The sequence below is a fragment of the Pleurodeles waltl genome, chromosome 3_1 (assembly GCF_031143425.1).
Source record: "Pleurodeles waltl isolate 20211129_DDA chromosome 3_1, aPleWal1.hap1.20221129, whole genome shotgun sequence".
NCBI lineage: Eukaryota > Metazoa > Chordata > Amphibia > Caudata > Salamandridae > Pleurodeles > Pleurodeles waltl.
In genome coordinates this window covers 12184083-12205835 of record NC_090440.1, presented here as the reverse complement: position 1 = coordinate 12205835, position 21753 = coordinate 12184083, and the positions used below count along the sequence as shown (strand labels likewise).

The window sequence follows — 21753 nt, the reverse complement described above, 5'->3', positions numbered from 1 at the left end:
CCGGCAGTGGATGGCACTGAGGGCCCAATGGGAGCCCGGCAGTGGATGGCACTGAGGGCCCAATGGGAGCCGGGCCGTGGATGGCACTGAGGACCCAATGTGAGCCGGGTCGTGGATGGCACTGAGGACCCAATGTGAACTGGTCTGTGTGGATGGCACCGAGGACCCAATGTGAGCCGGAGCCGGTCCGTGGATAGCACCGAGGGCCCAATGGAAGCCTGTCCCTGGATGGCACCGAGGACCCAATGTAAGCCCGGCAGTGGATGGCACCAAGGGCCCAATGGGAGCCGGGCCGTGGATGGCGCAGAGGACCCAATGTGAGCCGGTCCGTGGATGGCACCGAGGACCCAATGTGAGCCCGGCAGTGGATGGCACCGAGGGCCCAATGGGAGCCGGTCCGTGGATGGCACCAAGGACCCAATGTGAGCCCGGCAGTGGATGGCACTGAGGGCCCAATGGGAGCCGGTCCGTGGATGGCACTGAGGGCCCAATGGGAGCCTGTCCCTGGATGGCACCGAGGACCCAATGTGAGCCCGGCAGTGGATGGCACCGAGGACCCAATATGAGCCCGGCAGTGGATGGCACCAAGGGCCCAATGGGAGCCTGTCCCTGGGTGGCACCGAGGACCCAATGTGAGCCTGTCCCTGGATGGCACCGAGGACCCAATGTGAGCCCGGCAGTGAATGGCACCGAGGGCCCAATGGGAGCCCGGCATTGGATGGCACCGAGGGCCCAATGGGAGCCTGTCCCTGGATGGCACCGAGGGCCCAATAGGAACCTGTCCCTGGATGGCGCCGAGGACCCAATGTGAGCCCGGCAGTGGATGGCACCGAGGGCCCAATGAGAGCCGGTCCCTGGATGGCGCCGAGGACCCAATGTGAGCCCGGCAGTGGATGGCACCGAGGGCCCAATGGGAGCCAGTCCTTGGATGGCACCGAGGGCCCAATGGGAGCCCGGCAGTGGATGGCACCGAGGGCCCAATGTGAGCCCGGCAGTGGATGGCACCGAGGCCCCAATGGGAGCCTGTCCCTGGATGGCACCGAGGCCCCAATGGGAGCCTGTCCCTGGATGGCACCAAAGACCCAATGTGAGCCCGGCAGTGGATGGCACCGAGGGCCCAATGGAAGCCCGGCAGTGGATGGCACCGAGGGCCCAATGGGAGCCGGTCCGTGGATGGCACTGAGGACCCAATGTGAGCCGGGCCGTGGATGGCACCGAGGACCCAATGTGAACTGGTCTGTGTGGATGGCACCGAGGACCCAATGTGAGCCGGAGCCGGTCCGTGGATAGCACCGAGGGCCCAATGGGAGCCTGTCCCTGGATGGCACTGAGGACCCAATGGGAGCCGGGCCGTGGATGGCACTGAGGACCCAATGTGAGCCGGTCCGTAGATGGCACTGAGGACCCAATGTGAGCCCGGCAGTGGATGGCACCGAGGGCCGAATGGGAGCCGGTCCGTGGATGGCACCGAGGACCCAATGTGAGCCCGGCAGTGGATGGCAGCGAGGGCCCAATGGGAGCCTGTCCCTGGATGGCACCGAGGACCCAATGTGAGCCCGGCAGTGGATGGCACCGAGGACCCAATATGAGCCCGGCAGTGGATGGCACCGAGGGCCCAATGGGAGCCCGGCAGTGGATGGCACCGAGGGCCCAATGGGAGCCTGTCCCTGGATGGCGCCGAGGACCCAATGTGAGCCCGGCCGTGGATGGCACCGAGGACCCAATGTGAGCCCGGCAGTGGATGGCACCGAGGGCCCAATGTGAGCCCGGCAGTGGATGGCACCGAGGGCCCAATGGGAGCCTGTCCCTGGATGGCACCGAAGACCCAATGTGAGCCACGCGGTGGATGGCACCGAGGGCCCAATGGGAGCCGGGCTGTGGATGGCACAGAGGACCCAATGTGAGCCGGGCCGTGGATGGCACCGAGGACCCAATGTGAACTGGTCTGTGTGGATGGCACCGAGGACCCAATGTGAGCCGGAGCCGGTCCGTGGATAGCACCGAGGACCCAATGTGATCCGGTCTGTGGATGGCACTGAGGACCCAATGTGAGCTGGAGCCGGTCCGTGGATGGCACCCAGGACCCAATGTGAGCCGGTCCGTGGATGGCACCAAGGACCCAATGTGAGCCGGTCCGTGGATGGCACCTAAGGACCCCATGGGAGCCGGTCCATGAATGGCACCGAGGACCCAATGTGAGCCCGGCAGTGGATGACACCGAGGGCCTAATGGGATCCGGTCTGTGGATGGCACCGAGGACTCAATGTGAGCCCGGCAGTGGATGGCACAGAGGGCCCAATGGGAGCCCGGCAGTGGATGGCACCGAGGGCCCAATGGGAGCCTGTCCCTGGATGGCACAGAGGACCCAATGTGAGCCCGGCAGTGGATGGCACCGAGGGCCCAATGAGAGCCTGTCCCTGGATGGCACCGAGGACCCAGTGTGAGCCCGGCAGTGGATGGCACCGAGGGCCCAATGGGAGCCCGGCAGTGGGTGGCACCGAGAGCCCAATCGGAGCCTGTCCCTGGATGGCACAGAGGACCCAATGTGAGCCGGGCCGTGGATGGCACCGAAGACCCAATGGGAGCTGGTCCGTGGATGGCACCGAGGACCCAATGTGAGCCCGGCAGTGGATGGCACTGAGGGCCCAATGGGAGCCCGGCAGTGGATGGCACTGAGGGCCCAATGGGAGCCTGTCCCTGGATAGCACCGAGGACCCAATGGGAGCCAGTCCGTGGATGGCACTGAGGACCCAATGTGAGCCCGGCAGTGGATGGCACCGAGGACCCAATGTGAGCCGGAGCCAGTCCGTGGATGGCACCTGAGGACCCCATGGGAGCCGGTCCATGGATGGCACCAAGGACCAGGACCCAATGGGAGCCTGTCCCTGGATGGCACTGAGGACCCAATGGGAGCCGGCTACCGCTCTCTTAGGGGTTAGGGTGAGTTCTGGCATTTAGAAGTACAGAACAGTGACACCCGTGGCAAAATTTACCACATGCCTCTCAGGGGTATCAGGTGCAGTGGTCCCAGGGCCCACTGAACCTCGATGAGTGCTGTATTTTATAATTGAGAGCAGCCAGTTCCCTCCTTGCTCCAGGGCCCATGACACACGGGTGTCATCTGGTGATGCTCGCAGAGGGTGAGGCCCATGTGCAGAGCAGGAGAGCTCTCACCTCCTGCCACAGACAGACACTGTGCACACCTGGAGTACCCTGTCACTGTGCACATCTGGAGTACCCTGACACTGTGCACACCCGGAGTACCCTGACACTGTGCACACCTGGGGTACCGTCACACTGTGCACACCTGGGGTACTCTGACATTGTGCACACGTGTAGTACTCTGTCACTGTGCACACCTGCAGTACCCTGACACTGTGCACACCTGGAGTACTTTGACACTTGCACGCCTAGGATACCCTAACACAGTGCACACCTGCAGTACCCTGAGACTGTGCACACCTGGAGTACCCTGACACTGTGCACATCTGGAGTACCCTGACACTGTGCACACCTGGAGTACCCTGACACTGTGCACACCTGCAGTACCCTGACACTGTGCACACCTAGAGTACTCTGACTCTGTGCACACCTATGGTACCCTGACACTGTGCACACCTGCAGTACCCTGAGACTGTGCACACCTGGAGTACGGTGACACTATGCACATCTGTAGTACCGGACACTGTTTACACCTGGAGTACCCTGACACTGTTTACACCTGGAGTACCCTGACACTGTGCACACCTGCAGTACCCTGAGACTGTGCACACCTGGGGTACCCTGACAGTGTGCACACCTGCAGTACCCTGAGACTGTGCACACCTGGGGTACCCTAACACTGTGTACACGTGGAGTACCCTGGCACTGTACACACCTGGAGTACCCTGACACTGTGCACACCTGCAGTACCCTGACACTGTGCACTCGTGCAGTACCCTGATACTGTGCAAACCTAGGGTACCCTGACACTGTGCACACGTGGAGTACCCTGACACTGTATACATCTGGATTACCCTTACACTGTGCACACCTTCAGTACCCTGATACTGTGCACACCTTCAGTACCCTGAGACTGTGCACACCTAGAGTACCCTGACACTGTGCACACCTGGAGGACCATTACACTGTGCACACCTGGAGTACCCTGACACTGTGCACACGTGGAGTACCCTGACACTGTGCACACCTGGGGTACCATTGCACTGTGCACACCCAGAGTACCCTGACACTGTGCACACCCAGAGTACCTCGACACTGTGCTCTCAGAGGGCGACGCTCATGTGCAGAGCAGGAGAGCTCTCACCTCCTGCCACAGACAGACACTGTGCACACCCGGAGTACCCTGACACTGTGCACACCTGGGGTACCGTCACACTGTGCACACCTGGGGTACTCTGACATTGTGCACACGTGTAGTACTCTGTCACTGTGCACACCTGCAGTACCCTGACACTGTGCACACCTGGAGTACTCTGACACTTGCACGCCTAGGGTACCCTGACACAGTGCACACCTGCAGTACCCTGAGACTGTGCACACCTGGAGTACCGTGACACTGTGCACATCTGGAGTACCCTGACACTGTGCACACCTGGAGTACTCTGACACTGTGCACGCCTATGGTACCCTGACACTGTGCACACCTGCAGTACCCTGAGACTGTGCACACCTGGATTACTGTGACACTATGCACATCTGTAGTACCGGACACTGTTTACACCTGGAGTACCCTGACACTGTTTACAACTGGAGTACCCTGACACTGTGCACACCTGCAGTACCCTGAGACTGTGCACACCTGGGGTACCCTGACACTGTGCACACCTGCAGTACCCTGAGACTGTGCACACCTGGGGTACCCTAACACTGTGTACACGTGGAGTACCCTGGCACTGTACACACCTGGAGTACCCTGACACTGTGCACACCTGGAGTACCCTGACACTGGGCACACCTGCAGTACCCTGACACTGTGCACTCGTGCAGTACCCTGATACTGTGCAAACCTAGGGTACCCTGACACTGTGCACACTTGGAGTACCCTGACACTGTATACATCTGGATTACCCTTACACTGTGCACACCTTCAGTACCCTGAGACTGTGCACACCTTCAGTACCCTGAGACTGTGCACACCTGGAGGACCATTACACTGTGCATACCTGGAGTACCCTGACACTGTGCACACGTGGAGTACCCTGACACTGTGCACACCTGGGGTACCATTGCACTGTACCCTGACACTGTGCACACCCGGAGTACCCTGACACTGCGCACAACTGGAGTACTCCGACACCCTGCACACCCGGAGTACTCCGACACTCTGCACACGGGAGTACCACGACACTGTGCACACGTGGAGTACCCCGACACTGTGCACACCCAGAGTACCCTGACACTGTGCACACCCGGAGTACCTCAACACTGTGCACACCTGCAGTACCCTGAAACTGTGCACACCTGGAGTACCCTTACACTGGGACACCTGGAGTACCATGACACTGTGCACACCTGGAGTACCCTGACATTGTGCACACCTGCAGTACTCTAAGACTGTGCACACCTGCAGTACCCTGACACTGTGCACACCTGGAGTACCCTGACACTGTGCACACGTGGAGTACCCTGAAACTGTGCACACATGGAGTACCCTGACACTGTGCACACCTGCAGTACCCTGAGACTGTGCACACCTGGGGTACCCTGACACTGTGCACACCTGGAGTACCTTGACACTGTGCACAGCTGCAGTACCCTGAGACTGTGCCCACCTGGTGTACCCTGACACTGTGCACACCTGGAGAACCCTGACACTGTGCACAACTGGAGTACCCCGACACCCTGCACACCCGGAGTACTCCGACACTCTGCACACGTGGAGTACCACGACACTGTGCACACGTGGAGTACCCTGACACTGTGCACACCCAGAGTACCCTGACACTGTGCACACCCGGAGTACCTCAACACTGTGCACACCTGCAGTACCCTGAAACTGTGCACACCTGGAGTACCCTTACACTGTGAAACCTGGAGTACCATGACACTGTGCACACCTGGAGTACCCTGACATTGTGCACATCTGCAGTACTCTAAGACTGTGCACACCTGCAGTACCCTGACACTGTGCACACCTGGAGTACCCTGACACTGTGCACACGTGGAGTACCCTGAAACTGTGCACACATGGAGTACCCTGACACTGTGCACAGCTGCAGTACCCTGAGACTGTGCCCACCTGGTGTACCCTGACACTGTGCACACCTGGAGAACCCTGACACTGTGCACAACTGGAGTACCCCGACACCCTGCACACCCGGAGTACTCCGACACTCTGCACACGTGGAGTACCATGACACTGTGCACATGTGGAGTACCCCGACACTGTGCACACCCAGAGTACCCTGACACTGTGCACACCCGGAGTACCTCAACACTGTGCACACCTGCAGTACCCTGAAACTGTGCACACCTGGAGTACCCTTACACTGTGACACCTGGAGTACCATGACACTGTGCACACCTGGAGTACCCTGACATTGTGCACACCTGCAGTACTCTAAGACTGTGCACACCTGCAGTACCCTGACACTGTGCACACCTGGAGTACCCTGACTCTGTGCACACGTGGAGTACCCTGAAACTGTGCACACATGGAGTACCCTGACACTGTGCACACCTGGAGTGCCCTGACACTCTGCACACCTGGAGTGCCCTGACACTCTGCACACCTGGAGTGCCCTGACACTCTGCACACCTGGAGTACCCTGACACTCTGCACAGCTGGAGTACCCTGACACTCTGCACAGCTGGAGTACCCTGACACTGTGCACAGCTGGAGTACCCTGTCACTGTGCACACCTGGAGTGCCCTGACACTCTGCACACCTGGAGTACCCTGACACCCTGCACAGCTGGAGTACCCTGACACTGTGCACAGCTGGAGTACCCTGTCACTGTGCACACCTGGAGTACCATGACACTGGTGTACCCTGACACTGTGCACACCTGGAGTACGCTGACAGTGTGCATACCTAGAGAACCCTGACACTGTGCACACCTGGAGTACGCTGACACTGTGCATACCTGGAGTACCCTGACACTGTGCATACCCGGAGTACCCTGACACTGTGCATACCCGGAGTACCCTGACACAGTGCACACCTGGAGTACCATGACACTGGTGTACCCTGACACTGTGCACAGCTGGAGTACCCTGTCACTGTGCACACCTGGAGTACCATGACACTGGTGTACCCTGACACTGTGCACACCTGGAGTACGCTGACACTGTGCATACCTAGAGAACCCTGACACTGTGCACACCTGGAGTACGCTGACACTGTGCACACCTGGAGTACGCTGACACTGTGCATACCTGGAGTACCCTGACACTGTGCATACCCGGATTACCCTGACACAGTGCACACCTGGAGTACCATGACACTGGTGTACCCTGTCACTGTGCACAGCTGGAGTACCCTGACACTGTGCACAGCTGGAGTACCCTGACACTGTGCACAGCTGGAGTACCCTGACACTGTGCACCCCTGGAGTACCCTGACACTGTGCACACCTGGAGTACCCTGGTCCCAGTGTGGAGCTCTGGGGAGTTGTTACCAATACCCAGATGGGAAAGTAAGTCTGCACTGCAGCGTGTGTTCAAAAATAAGATATTGAAATTATAGCTAAATACAGCTCATGGAAAGAAGCCGAGCGACCCAATGCACCTGAACTGTTTACATTCACCTAAAGCTCTCACGCACCAACCTCACCGTGCACAGGCTCTGGAACTCCCGGGGCAAGCAGTAAACATCAAAGACGGACTGTGAAAAGGGAACTTTAACTGGAGCAAACCCTGAGGGGAAGGTGGCATCACCAGGGCTTCAGTGTGACTCTGTCCATCGCCTTGTGACACCAGATACTTCAGCACCAGTCATGTGTCCTCCGAATTGGGCCACTGGACTTATGTGGCAGGACTGAGTAAAGTATGCGGCCAAAAAAAGACAAATTATGCGGCATTATGCAGCACTTTGTAATAGTATTGCTTCATTATTTCGTCATTTTATTAAACTTAGTGAGTCAGTTTGAGCTTCGGTTGCACCTCATTGGTACCAGAGAGGTGAGCAGTCCAGTTTTGCAACGGCCTTCCACTGCGCGGCAGCAGGTGTTGCTGCATTTAAAGTAACTTTTGGACAGTTTGAGCTAAAAAAAAAAATGTGCTAAAATCTGCAGATTATGCAGCAGATGATGGATTATGTGGCAAATGCGGAAAATCTATGTTTATGCGACAATCGACGCGGCCACACAATCGCATACATAATTCCAGTGGCCCCGCCTATACCGGGCAGTGGAAAGGTAATCCTGGACATGCGCAGTGCCTGACTTCATTATCGGACAGTACGGGGGACGGGCAGCCAGCTACTTCTAGCATTGCTTTCAGTGGGGGGCAATATTGTAACTTTCTGGACACTGGAGGGGCGGCGCGCCCACGCCCTGTGCCAGAAGCCACCAATGCGGTCAGCCACCTTGAAGGGATTGAAAGGCCCACAGCATCCGCCACAGCGGCCTTCCACAGGACCTAGGCGCCTTTGGAGAGGAAGTGAAATGACGCCCTCTGGGCTCCTGTGGCTGTGAATGGTCATTGGTCCACTTGACTGGTTGGTAAGATTCATCCAGTTAGATGGGGTCCGGTTCTCTGCCCGCAGGTCTGATTGCCACAGTGGGATGGTGGAATTGTGATTGGTGATTTCATCCAGAGTTGCGCTCTTTGGGCCCGATTAACAAAGGTAAATTTAGACCTGAAGTCTAATCTTAGACCTGAAGTCTAACTTTAGTCCAGAAGTGTAATCTTAGACCTGAAGTCTAACTTTTGTTCTGAAGTCTAATCTTAGACCTGAAGTATAACTTAGACCTGACGTCTAAGTTAAACCTGAAATCTACCTTAGCCCTAAGTAGAAGTTAAACCAGAACTCTAACACCCAATGTCTAATCTTAGACCTAAAGTCTAAGTTAAACCTGAAGTATACCTTAGCCCTAAGTAGAAGTTAGACCAGACGTCTAACACCAGAAGTCTAAACTTTCACTTCAGGTCTAAGTTTGCCTTTGAGAATGGGCCCTTTATGTTTAATGCTCTCACTGGGTCTGATTCTCAAAAAAACAGAACCTTTCAGAGTCCTCCATGAGACCGAGATAAAAGGCAGGGCCTGTCCATTCGAAGCACTGAAAAGAAGACATGTGGTCACAGCGCTTGATATCTGCATTCTCATATATATTACCCTTCATTACTGGGGGTCTTGGGGAAAACAGGGAAAATCTGGAGAGATCAGTAAATGTTGAGTGTGAGTGCATATGTCCTTGTTATATTCTTGGTCCCGCCTCCTTGTTTTCTCGATCTTGGGAGGCAGTGTACCCACCTCCTGTGGTGTGGCGACTAGCAGGGGTGCCAGGAGCCCCAACGCAAGCTTGGAAAATGGGTGCACACGTCCAGCCTAGTACAGCCACAATGGGGTACCTGACACCCATAGATCCCGGTGTCACTACACCTGCTGTGATAGGCCCATGTGCCCCTTGAATTCTGTGACAGTTGTGTGTTAGACTCGTCTTACACCCTTCTGCCTCTCCTTGTTAAATGTCCCCTCCTCTCTGGACAGCAGTGTGCTCCCCTCTCCTTGTTAAATGCCCCCTCCCTCTCTCTGGACAGCAGTGTGCTCCCCTCTCCTGTGTTAAATGCCCCCTCCCTCCCTCTGGACAGCAGTGTGCTCCCCTCTCCTGTGTTAAATGCCCCCTCATTCTCTCTGGACAGCAGTGTGCTCCCCTCTCCTGTGTTAAATGCCCCCCCCTCTCTGGACAGCAGTGTTCCCCCTCTCCTGTGTTAAGTGCCCCCCCTCCCTCTCTCTGGACAGCAGTGTGCCCCCTCTCCTGTGTTAAATGCCCCCTCCCTCCCTCTGGACAGCAGAATGCTCCCCTCACCTGTGTTAAATGCGCCTCCCTCTGGACAGCAGTGTGCTCCCCTCTCCTGTGTTAAATGCCCCCTCCCTCCCTCTGGACAGCAGTGTGCTCCCCCCTCCTGTGTTAAATGCCCCCTCCCTCCCTCTGGACAGCAGTATGCTCCCCTCACCTGTGTTAAATGCGCCTCCCTCTGGACAGCAGTGTGCTCCCCTCTCCTTGTTAAATGCCCCCTCCCTCTCTCTGGACAGCAGTGTGCCCCCCTCTCCTGTGTTAAAGCCACCTCCCTCCCTTCCTCTGGACAGCAGTGTGCTCCCCTCTCCTGTGTTAAAGCCACCTCCCTCCCTCCCTCTGGACAGCAGAGTGCTCCCCTCTCATGTGTTAAGTGCCCCCCCTCCCTCTCTCTGGACAGCAGTGTGCTCCTCTCTCCTGTGTTAAATGCCCCCTCCCTCCCTCTGGACAGCAGTATGCTCCCCTCACCTGTGTTAAATGCGCCTCCCTCTGGACAGCAGTGTGCTCCCCCCTCCTGTGTTAAATGCCCCCTCCCTCCCTCTGGACAGCAGTGTGCTCCCCTCTCCTGTGTTAAATGCCCCCTCCCTCCCTCTGGACAGCAGTGTGCTCCCCTCTCCTTGTTAAATGCTCCCTCCCTCTCTCTGGACAGCAGTGTGCCCCCTCTCCTGTGTTAAGTGCCCCCCCTCCCTCTGGACAGCAGTGTGCTCCCCTCTCCTGTGTTAAATGCCCCATCATTCTCTCTGGACAGCAGTGTGCCGCCCTCTCCTGTGTTAAATGCCTCCTCCCTCCCTCTGGACAGCAGTGTGCTCCCCCCTCCTGTGTTAAATGCCCCCTCCCTCCCTCGACAGCAGTGTGCCCCCCTCTCCTGTGTTAAATGCCCCCTCCCTCCCTCTGGACAGCAGTGTGCCCCCCTCTCCTGTGTTAAATGCCCCCTCCCTCCCTCGACAGCAGTGTGCTCCCCTCTCCTGTGTTAAAGCCACCTCCCTCCCTCCCTCTGGACAGCAGTGTGCTCCCCCCTCCTGTGTTAAATGCCCCCTCCCTCGACAGCAGTGTGCCCCCCTCTCCTGTGTTAAATGCCCCCTCCCTCCCTCTGGACAGCAGTATGCTCCCCTCTCCTGTGTTAAATGCCCCCTCCCTCTCTCTGGACAACAGTGTGCTCCCCTCTCCTGTGTTAAATGTCCCCTCCCTCCCTCTGAACAGCAGTGTGCCCCCCCTCCTGTGTTAAATGCCCCCTCCCTCCCTCTCTCTGGACAGCAGGGCGCTCCCCTCTCCTGTGTTAAATGCCCCCTCCCTGCCTCCCTCTCTCTGGACAGCAGTGTGCTCCCCCCTCCTGTGTTAAATGCCCCCTCCCTCTCTCTGGACAGCAGTGGCATCCCCTCTCCTGTGTTAAATGCCCCCTCCCTCCCTCCCTCCCTCTGGACAGCAGTGTGCTGCCCTCTCCTGTGTTAAATGCCCCCCCCTGGACAGCAGTGTGCCCCCTCTCCTGTGTTAAATGCCCCCTCCCTCCCTCTCTCTGGACAGCAGGGCGCTCCCCTCTCCTGTGCTAAATGCCCCCTCCCTGCCTCCCTCCCTCTGGACAGCAGTGTGCTCCCCCCTCCTGTGTTAAATGCCCCCCCCCTCTCTCTGGACAGCAGTGTGCTCCCCTCTCCTGTGTTAAATGCCCCCTCCCTCCCTCCGGACAGCAGTGTGCTCCCCCCTCCTGTGTTAAATGCCCCCTCCCTCCCTCCCTCTGGACAGCAGTGTGCTCCCCTCTCCTGTGTTAAGTGCCCCCCCTCCCTCTCTCTGGACAGCAGTGTGCTCCCCTCTCCTGTGTTAAATGCCCCCTCCCTCCCTCTGGACAGCAGTATGCTCCCCTCACCTGTGTTAAATGCGCCTCCCTCTGGACAGCAGTGTGCTCCCCCCTCCTGTGTTAAATGCCCCTGGCTCCCTCTGGACAGCAGTGTGCTCCCCTCTCCTTGTTAAATGCTCCCTCCCTCTCTCTGGACAGCAGTGTGCCCCCTCTCCTGTGTTAAATGCCCCCCCCCCCCTCTCTGGACAGCAGTGTGCCCCCTCTCCTGTGTTAAGTGCCCTCCCTCCCTCTGGACAGCAGTGTGCTCCCCTCTCCTGTGTTAAATGCCCCCTCCCTCCCTCTGGACAGCAGTGTGCTCCCGTCTCCTTGTTAAATGCTCCCTCCCTCTCTCTGGACAGCAGTGTGCCCCCTCTCCTGTGGTAAGTGCCCCCCCTCCCTCTGGACAGCAGTGTGCTTCCCTCTCCTGTGTTAAATGCCCCCTCATTCTCTCTGGACAGCAGTGTTTCGCCCTCTCCTGTGTTAAATGCCTCCTCCCTCCCTCTGGACAGCAGTGTGCTCCCCCCTCCTGTGTTAAATGCCCCCTCCCTCCCTCGACAGCAGTGTGCCCCCCTCTCCTGTGTTAAATGCCCCCTCCCTCCCTCTGGACAGCAGTGTGCCCCCCCTCTCCTGTGTTAAATGCCCCCTCCCTCCCTCGACAGCAGTGTGCTCCCCTCTCCTGTGTTAAAGCCACCTCCCTCCCTCCCTCTGGACAGCAGTGTGCTCCCCCCTCCTGTGTTAAATGCCCCCTCCCTCGACAGCAGTGTGCCCCCCTCTCCTGTGTTAAATGCCCCCTCCCTCCCTCTGGACAGCAGTATGCTCCCCTCTCCTGTGTTAAATGCCCCCTCCCTCTCTCTGGACAACAGTGTGCTCCCCTCTCCTGTGTTAAATGCCCCCTCCCTCCCTCTCAACAGCAGTGTGCCCCCCCTCCTGTGTTAAATGCCCCCTCCCTCCCTCTCTCTGGACAGCAGGGCGCTCCCCTCTCCTGTGTTAAATGCCCCCTCCCTGCCTCCCTCTCTCTGGACAGCAGTGTGCTCCCCCCTCCTGTGTTAAATGCCCCCTCCCTCCCTCCCTCTGGACAGCAGTGTGCTCCCCTCTCCTGTGTTAAATGCCCCCCCCTGGACAGCAGTGTGCCCCCTCTCCTGTGTTAAATGCCCCCTCCCTCCCTCTCTCTGGACAGCAGGGCGCTCCCCATTCCTGTGTTAAATGCCCCCTCCCTGCCTCCCTCCCTCTGGACAGCAGTGTGCTCCCCCTCCGGTGTTAAAAACCACCCTCCCTCTGGACAGCAGTGTGCTCCCCCCTCCTGTGTTAAATGCCCCCCCCCCTCTCTCTGGACAGCAGTGTGCTCCCCTCTCCTGTGTTAAATGCCCCCTCCCTCCCTCCGGAAAGCAGTGTGCTCCCCCCTCCTGTGTTAAATGCCCCCTCCCTCATGTCCTCTGGACAGCAGTGTGCCCCCCTCTCCTGTGTTAAATGCCCCCTCCCTCCCCCTGGACAGCAGTGTGCCCCCCCCCCCTCTCCTGTGTTAAATGCCCCCTCTCTCCCTCTGGACAGCAGTGTGCCCCCTCTCCTGTGTTAAATGCCCTTCCTCTCTCCGGACAGCAGTGTGCTCCCCTCTCCTGTGTTAAATGCCCCTGGCTCCCTCTGGACAGCAGTGTGCTCCCCTCTCCTGTGTTAAATGCCCCCTCCCTCCCTCTGGACAGCAGTGTGCTCCCCTCTCCTGTGTTAAATGCCCCCTCATTCTCTCTGGACAGCAGTGTGCTCCCCCTCCTGTGTTAAATGCCCCCTCCCTCCCTCTGGACAGCAGTGTGCTCCCCTCTCCTGTGTTAAATGCCCCCCCCCCTCTCTGGACAGCAGTGTGCCCCCTCTCCTGTGTTAAGTGCCCCCCCTCCCTCTGGACAGCAGTGTGCTCCCCCCTCCTGTGTTAAATACCCCCTCCCTCCCTCTGGACAGCAGTGTGCTCCCCTCTCCTGTGTTAAATGCCCCCTCATTCTCTCTGGACAGCAGTGTGCTCCCCCTCCTGTGTTAAATGCCCCCCCCCCCTCTCTGGACAGCAGTGTGCCCCCTCTCCTGTGTTAAGTGCCCTCCCTCCCTCTGGACAGCAGTGTGCTCCCCCCTCCTGTGTTAAATACCCCCTCCCTCCCTCTGGACAGCAGGGTGCTCCCCCCCACCTCTCTCGTGTGTTAACCACTCTTCCCCCTCAGTGTGTTACACTCTCTCCCTTGGTATCTGCAGGTGCCCTGCCGGACAAAGCAGAGCTGTTGACAGACACCAGCATCGACCCAGAGTTGGAGAAAGTGTAAGTGCACCTCTTACCTGATCCTGCAGGATGTCCTGGCGTTACCTGTCACTGCAGGAAGTGCTAGTAACCTCGCACTGCAGCAAGTGCTAGTAACCTCACACTGCAGGAAGTGCTAGTAACCTCGCACTGCAGGAAGTGCTAGTTACCTCGCACTGCAGGAAGTGCTAGTAACCTCACACTGCAGGAAGTGCAAGCAGGAAGTGCTAGTAACCTCACACTGCAGGAAGTGCTAGTAACCTCACACTGCAGGAAGTGCTAGTAACCTCGCACTGCAGGAAGTGCTAGTAACCTCGCACTGCAGGAAGTGCTAGTAACCTCGCACTGCAGGAAATGCTAGTTACCTCACACTGCAAGAAGTGCTAGTTACCTCGCACTGCAGGAAGTGCTAGTAACCTCACACTGCAAGAAGTGCTAGTTACCTCACACTGCAGGAAGTGCTAGTTACCTCACATTCCACTGAGTGCTGGTTACCTCACACTGCAGGAAGTACTAGTTACCTCACACTCCAGTGAATGCTGGTTACCTCACACTGCAGGAAGTGCTAGTTACCTCACGCTGCAGGAAGTGCTGTTACCTCACGCTGCAGGAAGTGCTGTTACCTCACACTGCAGGAAGTGCTAGTTACCTCACACTCCAGTGAGTGCTGGTTACCTCACACTGCAGGAAGTGCTAGTTACCTCACCCTGTAGTAAGTGCTAGTTACCTCACGCTGCAGGAAGTGCTAGTTACCTCACACTGCAGGAAGTGCTAGTTACCTCACACTCCTGTGAGTGCTGGTTACCTCACACTGCAGGAAGTGCTAGTTACCTCACCCTGTAGTAAGTGCTAGTTACCTCATGCTGCAGGAAGTGCTAGTTACCTCACACTGCAGGAAGTGCTAGTTACCTCACACTGCAGGAAGTGCTAGTTACCTCACACTGCAGGAAGTTCTACTTTTACCTCATACTGCAGGCAGTGCTAGTTACCTCACACTCCAGTGAGAGCTGGTTACCTCACACTACAGTAAGTGCTAATTACCTCACACTCCAGTGAGTGCTGGTTACCTCACGCTGCAGGAATCGCTAGTTACCTCACGCTGCAGGAAGTGCTAGTTACCTCACACTGCAGGAAGTGCTACTTTTACCTCACACTGCAGGCAGTGCTGGTTACCTCACACTACAGTGAGTGCTGCTTACCTCACACTGCAGGAAGTGCTAGTTACCCCACACTGCAGGAAGTTCTACTTTTACCTCACGCTGCAGGAAGTGCTAGTTACCTCACACTGCAGGAAGTGCTACTTTTACCTCACACTGCAGGCAGTGCTAGTTACCTCACACTCCAGTGAGTGCTGCTTACCTCACACTGTGGGAAATACTAGTTACCTCGCCCTGTAGTAAGTGCTAGTTATCTCACGTAGCAGGCAGTGCTAGTTACCTCACACTGCAGGCAGTGCTAGTTACCTCACGCTGTAGGAAGTGCTAGTTACCTCACACTCCTGTGAGTCCTGGTTACCTCACACTCCAAGAAGTGCTAGTTACCTCACACTGCAGGAAGTGCTAGTTACCTCACACTCCACTGAGTGCTGGTTACCTCACACTGCAGCAAGTACTAGTTACCTCACACTCCTGTGAGTGCTGGTTACCTCACACTGCAAGAAGTGCTAGTTACCTCACACTGCAGGCAGTGCTAGTTACCTCACGCTGTAGGAAGTGCTAGTTACCTCACACTCCTGTAAGTGCTGGTTACCTCACACTGCAGGAAGTGCTAGTTACCTCACACTGCAGGAAGTGCTAGTTACCTCACACTGCAGGAAGTGCTACTTTTACCTCACACTGCAGGAAGTGCTAGTTACCTCACACTGCAGGAAGTGCTAGTTACCTCACACTCCACTGAGTGCTGGTTACCTCACACTGCAGGAAGTACTAGTTACCTCACACTCCTGTGAGTGCTGGTTACCTCACAGTGCAGGAAGTGCTAGTTACCTCACACTGCAGGCAGTGCTAGTTACCTCACGCTGTAGGAAGTGCTAGTTACCTCACACTCCTGTGAGTGCTGGTTACCTCACACTGCAGGAAGTGCTAGTTACCTCACACTGCAGGAAGTGCTAGTTACCTCACACTGCAGGAAGTGCTACTTTTACCTCACACTGCAGGCAGTGCTAGTTACCTCACGCTGTAGGAAGTGCTAGTTACCTCACACTCCTGTGAGTGCTGGTTACCTCACACTGCAGGAAGTGCTAGTTACCTCACACTGCAGGCAGCGCTAGTTACCTCACGCTGTAGGAAGTGCTAGTTACCTCACACTCCTGTGAGTGCTGGTTACCTCACACTGCAGGAAGTGCCAGTTTCCTCACACTGCAGGAAGTGCTAGTTACCTCACGCTGCAGGAAGTGCTAGTTACCTCACGCTGCAGGAAGTGCTAGTTACCTCACACTGCAGGAAGTGCTAGTTACCTCACACTCCTGTGAGTGCTAGTTACCTCACGCTGCAGGAAGTGCTAGTTACCTCACACTGCAGGAAGTGCTAGTTACCTCACACTGCAGGAAGTGCTACTTTTACCTCACATCTGCAGGCAGTGCTAGTTACCTCACGCTGTAGGAAGTGCTAGTTACCTCACACTCCTGTGAGTGCTGGTTACCTCACACTGCAGGAAGTGCTAGTTACCTCACACTGCAGGCAGTGCTAGTTACCTCACGCTGTAGGAAGTGCTAGTTACCTCACACTCCTGTGAGTGCTGGTTACCTCACACTGCAGGAAGTGCCAGTTTCCTCACACTGCAGGAAGTGCTAGTTACCTCACGCTGCAGGAAGTGCTAGTTACCTCACGCTGCAGGAAGTGCTAGTTACCTCACGCTGCAGGAAGTGCTAGTTACCTCACACTGCAGGAAGTGCTAGTTACCTCACACTCCTGTGAGTGCTAGTTACCTCACGCTGCAGGAAGTGCTAGTTACCTCACGCTGCAGGAAGTGCTAGTTACCTCACACTGCAGGAAGTGCTAGTTACCTCACACTGCAGGAAGTGCTAGTTACCTCACACTGCAGGCAGTGCTAGTTACCTCACACTGCAGGAAGTGCTTATGCTATCTCACATGACACCAAGTGTTTGTGTCACCTCAGTGAAGATTGTGGTAATGCCACCTCACCCAGGATACTAAGGTCTAGCATCACCTCATGAGACACTGGGCCTCATTTACAAGCCCCTTCCGCCGCCCGGGCCTCGTTTGTTTTGACCCAGCAGTGGCGCTAGCAGTGCAATACATGGCTCCATATTTACAAACTGACGCATTGGGCCCGGTGGTCACTAGGCACTAGTTACCTCACGTGATAATAAGGGTTAGTTAGTTCATATGACGCTTGAGCTCCAGTATTATCTCGCAAGACACTAGGCGCTAGATATTATTTCATGACACTAGGCGCTAGTTACCTCACGTGATAATAAGGGTTAGTTGGTTCGCATGACGCTTGAGCTGTAGTCTTACCTCGCAAGACACTAGGCGCTAGATATTATTTCATGACACTAGGCGCTACTTACCTCACGTGATAATAAGGGTTAGTTGGTTCATATGACGCTTGAGCTCCAGTATTACCTCGCAAGACACTAGGCGCTAGTTGCCTCACGTGATAATAAGTGTTAGTTGGTTCGTATGACGCTTGAGCTCCAGTATTACCTCGCAAGACACTAGGCGCTAGATTACCTCACGTGATAATAAGTGTTAGTTGGTTCGCATGACGCTTGAACTCCAGTATTAGCTTGCAAGACACTAGGCGCTAGATATTATTTCATGACACTAGGCGCTAGTTTCCTCACGTGATAATAAGGGTTAGTTGGTTCGCATGACGCTTGAGCTGTAGTATTACCTCGCAAGACACTAGGCGCTAGATAATTTTTAATGACTCTAGGCGCTAGTTACCTCACGTGATAGTAAGTGTTAGTTGGTTTACATGACGCTTGAGCTCTAGTATTACCTCGCAAGACACTAGGCGCTAGATATTATTTCATGACACTAGGCGCTACTTACCTCACGTAATAATAAGGGTTAGTTGGTTCATATGACGCTTGAGCTCCAGTATTACCTCGCAAGACACTAGGCGCTAGATATTATTTCATGACACTAGGCGCTACTTACCTCACGTGATAATAAGGGTTAGTTGGTTCATATGACGCTTGAGCTCCAGTATTACCTCGCAAGACACTAGGCGCTAGATTACCTCACGTGATAATAAGTGTTAGTTGGTTCGCATGACGCTTGAGCTCTAGTATTACCTCGCAAGACACTAGGCGCTAGATATTATTTCATGACACTAGGCGCTAGTTACCTCACATGATAATAAGGGTTAGTTGGTTCACATGACGCTTGAGCTCTAGTATTAGCTTGCAAGACACTAGGCGCTAGATAATTTTTAATGACTCTAGGCGCTAGTTACCTCACGTGATAGTAAGTGTTAGTTGGTTTACATGACGCTTGAGCTCTAGTATTACCTCGCAAGACACTAGGCGCTAGATATTATTTCATGACACTAGGCGCTACTTACCTCACGTAATAATAAGGGTTAGTTGGTTCATATGACGCTTGAGCTCCAGTATTACCTCGCAAGACACTAGGCGTTAGATTACCTCACGTGATAATAAGTGTTAGTTGGTTCGCATGACGCTTGAACTCTAGTATTAGCTTGCAAGACACTAGGCGCTAGATATTATTTCATGACACTAGGCGCTAGTTACCTCACGTGATAATAAGGGTTAGTTGGTTCGCATGACGCTTCAGCTGTAGTATTACCTCGCAAGACACTAGGCGCTAAATATTATTTCATGACACTAGGCGCTAGTTACCTCACGTGATAATAAGGGTTAGTTGGTTCGCCTGATGCTTGAGCTCTAGTATTACCTCTCATGACACTAGGCGCTAGATACTATTTGATAACACTAGGTGCTAGTTACCTCACATGATAAAAAGTGTTAGTTGCTTCACATTACACTTGAGCTCTAGTACTGCCTCGCATGACACTAGGTGCTAGTTACCTCCTGTGACAATATTACCTCGCATGACACTAGGCGCTAGATCCTATTTGATAACACTAGGCGCTAGTTCCCTCACATGACAATAAGTGCTTCACATTACACTTGAGCTCTAGTATTACCTCGCATGACACTTGGTGCAAATACCTCAGACAACACCAGCAGCTAACATTAGTTCATGGCACTAGGTGCTACTTACCTCACGTGACTAAGAGGCTGTTGCCTCATGACACTGAGTGCTGTCACTACCTCACATGCATGAGACTAGGCGCTACTGTCATCTTGCACATGAGATCATCCTCACCTGTGATTACCTCTCATCCCCAGGGCTGCACAGATGTCGGTGCCCACCTCTGGAGGCAGCAGCAGTGCCCCCCCTCGGGACCCCGGCCGTCAAGGACACCCTAGGAGAGCGCTGCACCATCGGAGAAGGGCAGATCTAGAGAGCGAGGGATCCACCGAAGAGACCGACTCCTCTGAGAACTAGATCCTGTTTAAGAGGCACAAGTGTGCACCACTGGGACAGAGCTCAGACACCTGGGGCATTGCTGTGCTGCACTAACAGCCACCCCATACCCACCCATCACAGGCATCACCAGTCACGTGACCCTGCCAATAAAAGAGGCCGGACACAAGCCCTGGGCCAGTTCACACCCACTCCACTGGTGTCTGTGTTGTGTTTTATGATAACATGTAGGCCTAGGGCCCACCACACCACAGGCAGGAGGGCAGAACATAGAGCAGAAGAGGGGTGAAGAGAGGGGCTCCCAGGGAGAGGAGAGAGGCTGGGGCTGTAAAATGTAAAAATGTAAATTAGCACTTGTATTGCGCACTACTCACCCGTTAGGGTCTCAAGGCGCTGTACTCATACCGCTATGGAACCCCTCCTGGCTTTTCCCTGTGAGGCGCCCACTCCTGAGCACCTCAAGGGTGAAGCCAGGCATCGCGCTGTTGGGGCCGTTGTGGAGATTAAGCTGTACAGCAGCGAGGGAGAGGGGTGGGGTGGAGAGAGGGGAGAGGGGTTGGGGGTAATTGGGTTATGGCTAAGGGGTGTGAAAACCCTTAAGCAACAACCACAATCCGTGTCTGGTGAACCACAAAAGTCTCTAAATTGGATTAAATTAGAGTATTCATGCAGCACTTCAAACAGTAATAAAGTGAAAGCACAACAAAAAAAATAGGACAATAGAGTACATTTTAATGAATAAAATAACTCCAAAACAAATTAAATGCTATTAGTGCAATTTCCAAGCTTTAGGTATGTATAGCGCCTAAAAGGACAAAGCCTAAAAGGACAAAGCGTCCCTTGCAGTCATCCAGTGTTGCTAGGCTGGGTGCAAGGCACAAGTTCAGGCTGACGGGGATGGAGCGCGGGCGGGATACAGGGACCAGGTTAGTCCTTCTGAAAAAGTTACCTTCTCCACGTGCGTGCAGCAGGAAGAGTCCAGAACCTCAAGATTTCTCCTTTTCTTGTAGACGGGTGCACTCTGGTGCCAACCAGGGGTACACGATCTGGAGAGGCACCTCTTGGGGGGTCGGGACTCACTCTAGAGAGTCTATTTGCAAATAACTGCAGAGGCCACCAGGGCTCGGACAGGTCTAGTTGCAGGGCCAGGCAGGTCCAGTTGTAGCAGGTCAGCCGGGCAGTTACAGGGCTCAGACAGGTCCAGTTGCAGCAGGTCAGCCGGGCAGTTGCAGGGCTCAGACAGGTCCAGTTGCAGCAGGTCAGCCGGGCAGTGACAGGGCTCAGACAGGTCTAGTTGCAGGGCCAGGCAGGTCCAGTTGCAGGGCCAGGTAGGTCCAGTTGCAGGGCCAGGCAGGTCCAGTTGCAGGGCCAGGCAGGTCCAGTTGTAGCAGGTCAGCCGGGCAGTTGCAGCAGGTCAGCCGGGCAGTTACAGGGCTCAGACAGGTCCAGTTGCAGCAGGTCAGCCGGGCAGTTGCAGCAGGTCAGCCGGGCAGTGACAGGGCTCAGACAGGTCCAGTTGCAGCAGGTCAGCCGGGCAGTTGCAGGGAGGCCTCTGGAGCTTGTGTCCCTGTAGATCGCAATAGGTCAGCCAACTGACCCTTGGAGTCACTCCGGTTAGCTTGGGATGAAGGGGGCAGGCCCGGTCTTCCTTCTCAGAGCAGGGCAGGCCGCAAGCAGTGGGGTAGTCCTCTGGGGAACGAGGCGTTCCTTCTTCCAGCTGTATAATGACGAGTCCAGTATTTATACTTGGTGCCACCCTTTGAAGTGGGGAAATTTCTAGTCCACCTTCACATCTGGTTCTGGCAAGTTCCTTCCTTCCCCTTTCTTCCCCTGCCCAGGATTCAAGAGGTCTAGGGTAATACAAAGCTGGTGTCATGTTTTTGTGAGGTTGGAGTGAGGTCGGAGTGAATAGGTGAGGTAGAAGTGAATTGGGTGAGGTAGGAGTGAATGGGTGAGTTAGGAGTGGATGGGGTGAGATAGGAGCAGATGGGGTGAGATAGGAGTGGATGGGTAAGGTAGTAGCAGATGGGGTGAGGTAGGCGTGGATGGGGTGAGGTAGAAGTGGGTGGGTGAGGTAGGAGTTGATGGGGTGAGATAGTATAAGGAAAGACAGAAGTCCCTGTAGATACGGGTGAGGTAGTAGTGGATAGATGAGGTCGGAGTGGATGGGGTGAGGCAAGAGTGGATAGGGTGAGGTAGTATGAGGAA

At 55.5% G+C, this 21753-nt stretch overlaps 1 protein-coding gene across 1 annotated transcript in view; it reads left to right on the top strand.

Annotated features, from left to right (window-relative positions):
* Positions 1–19736, top strand: part of CSTPP1 (centriolar satellite-associated tubulin polyglutamylase complex regulator 1) — a 289355-nt gene extending 269619 nt beyond the window's left edge. Inside the window, exons 8-9 of the mRNA XM_069221679.1 lie at positions 14020–14083; positions 19407–19736. Of these exons, the coding sequence (XP_069077780.1) occupies positions 14020–14083; positions 19407–19566 (224 nt within the window). The 3' untranslated portion in view covers positions 19567–19736. The remainder of the gene's footprint in view (positions 1–14019; positions 14084–19406) is intronic.
* The last annotated feature ends 2017 nt before the right edge of the window (positions 19737–21753 follow it).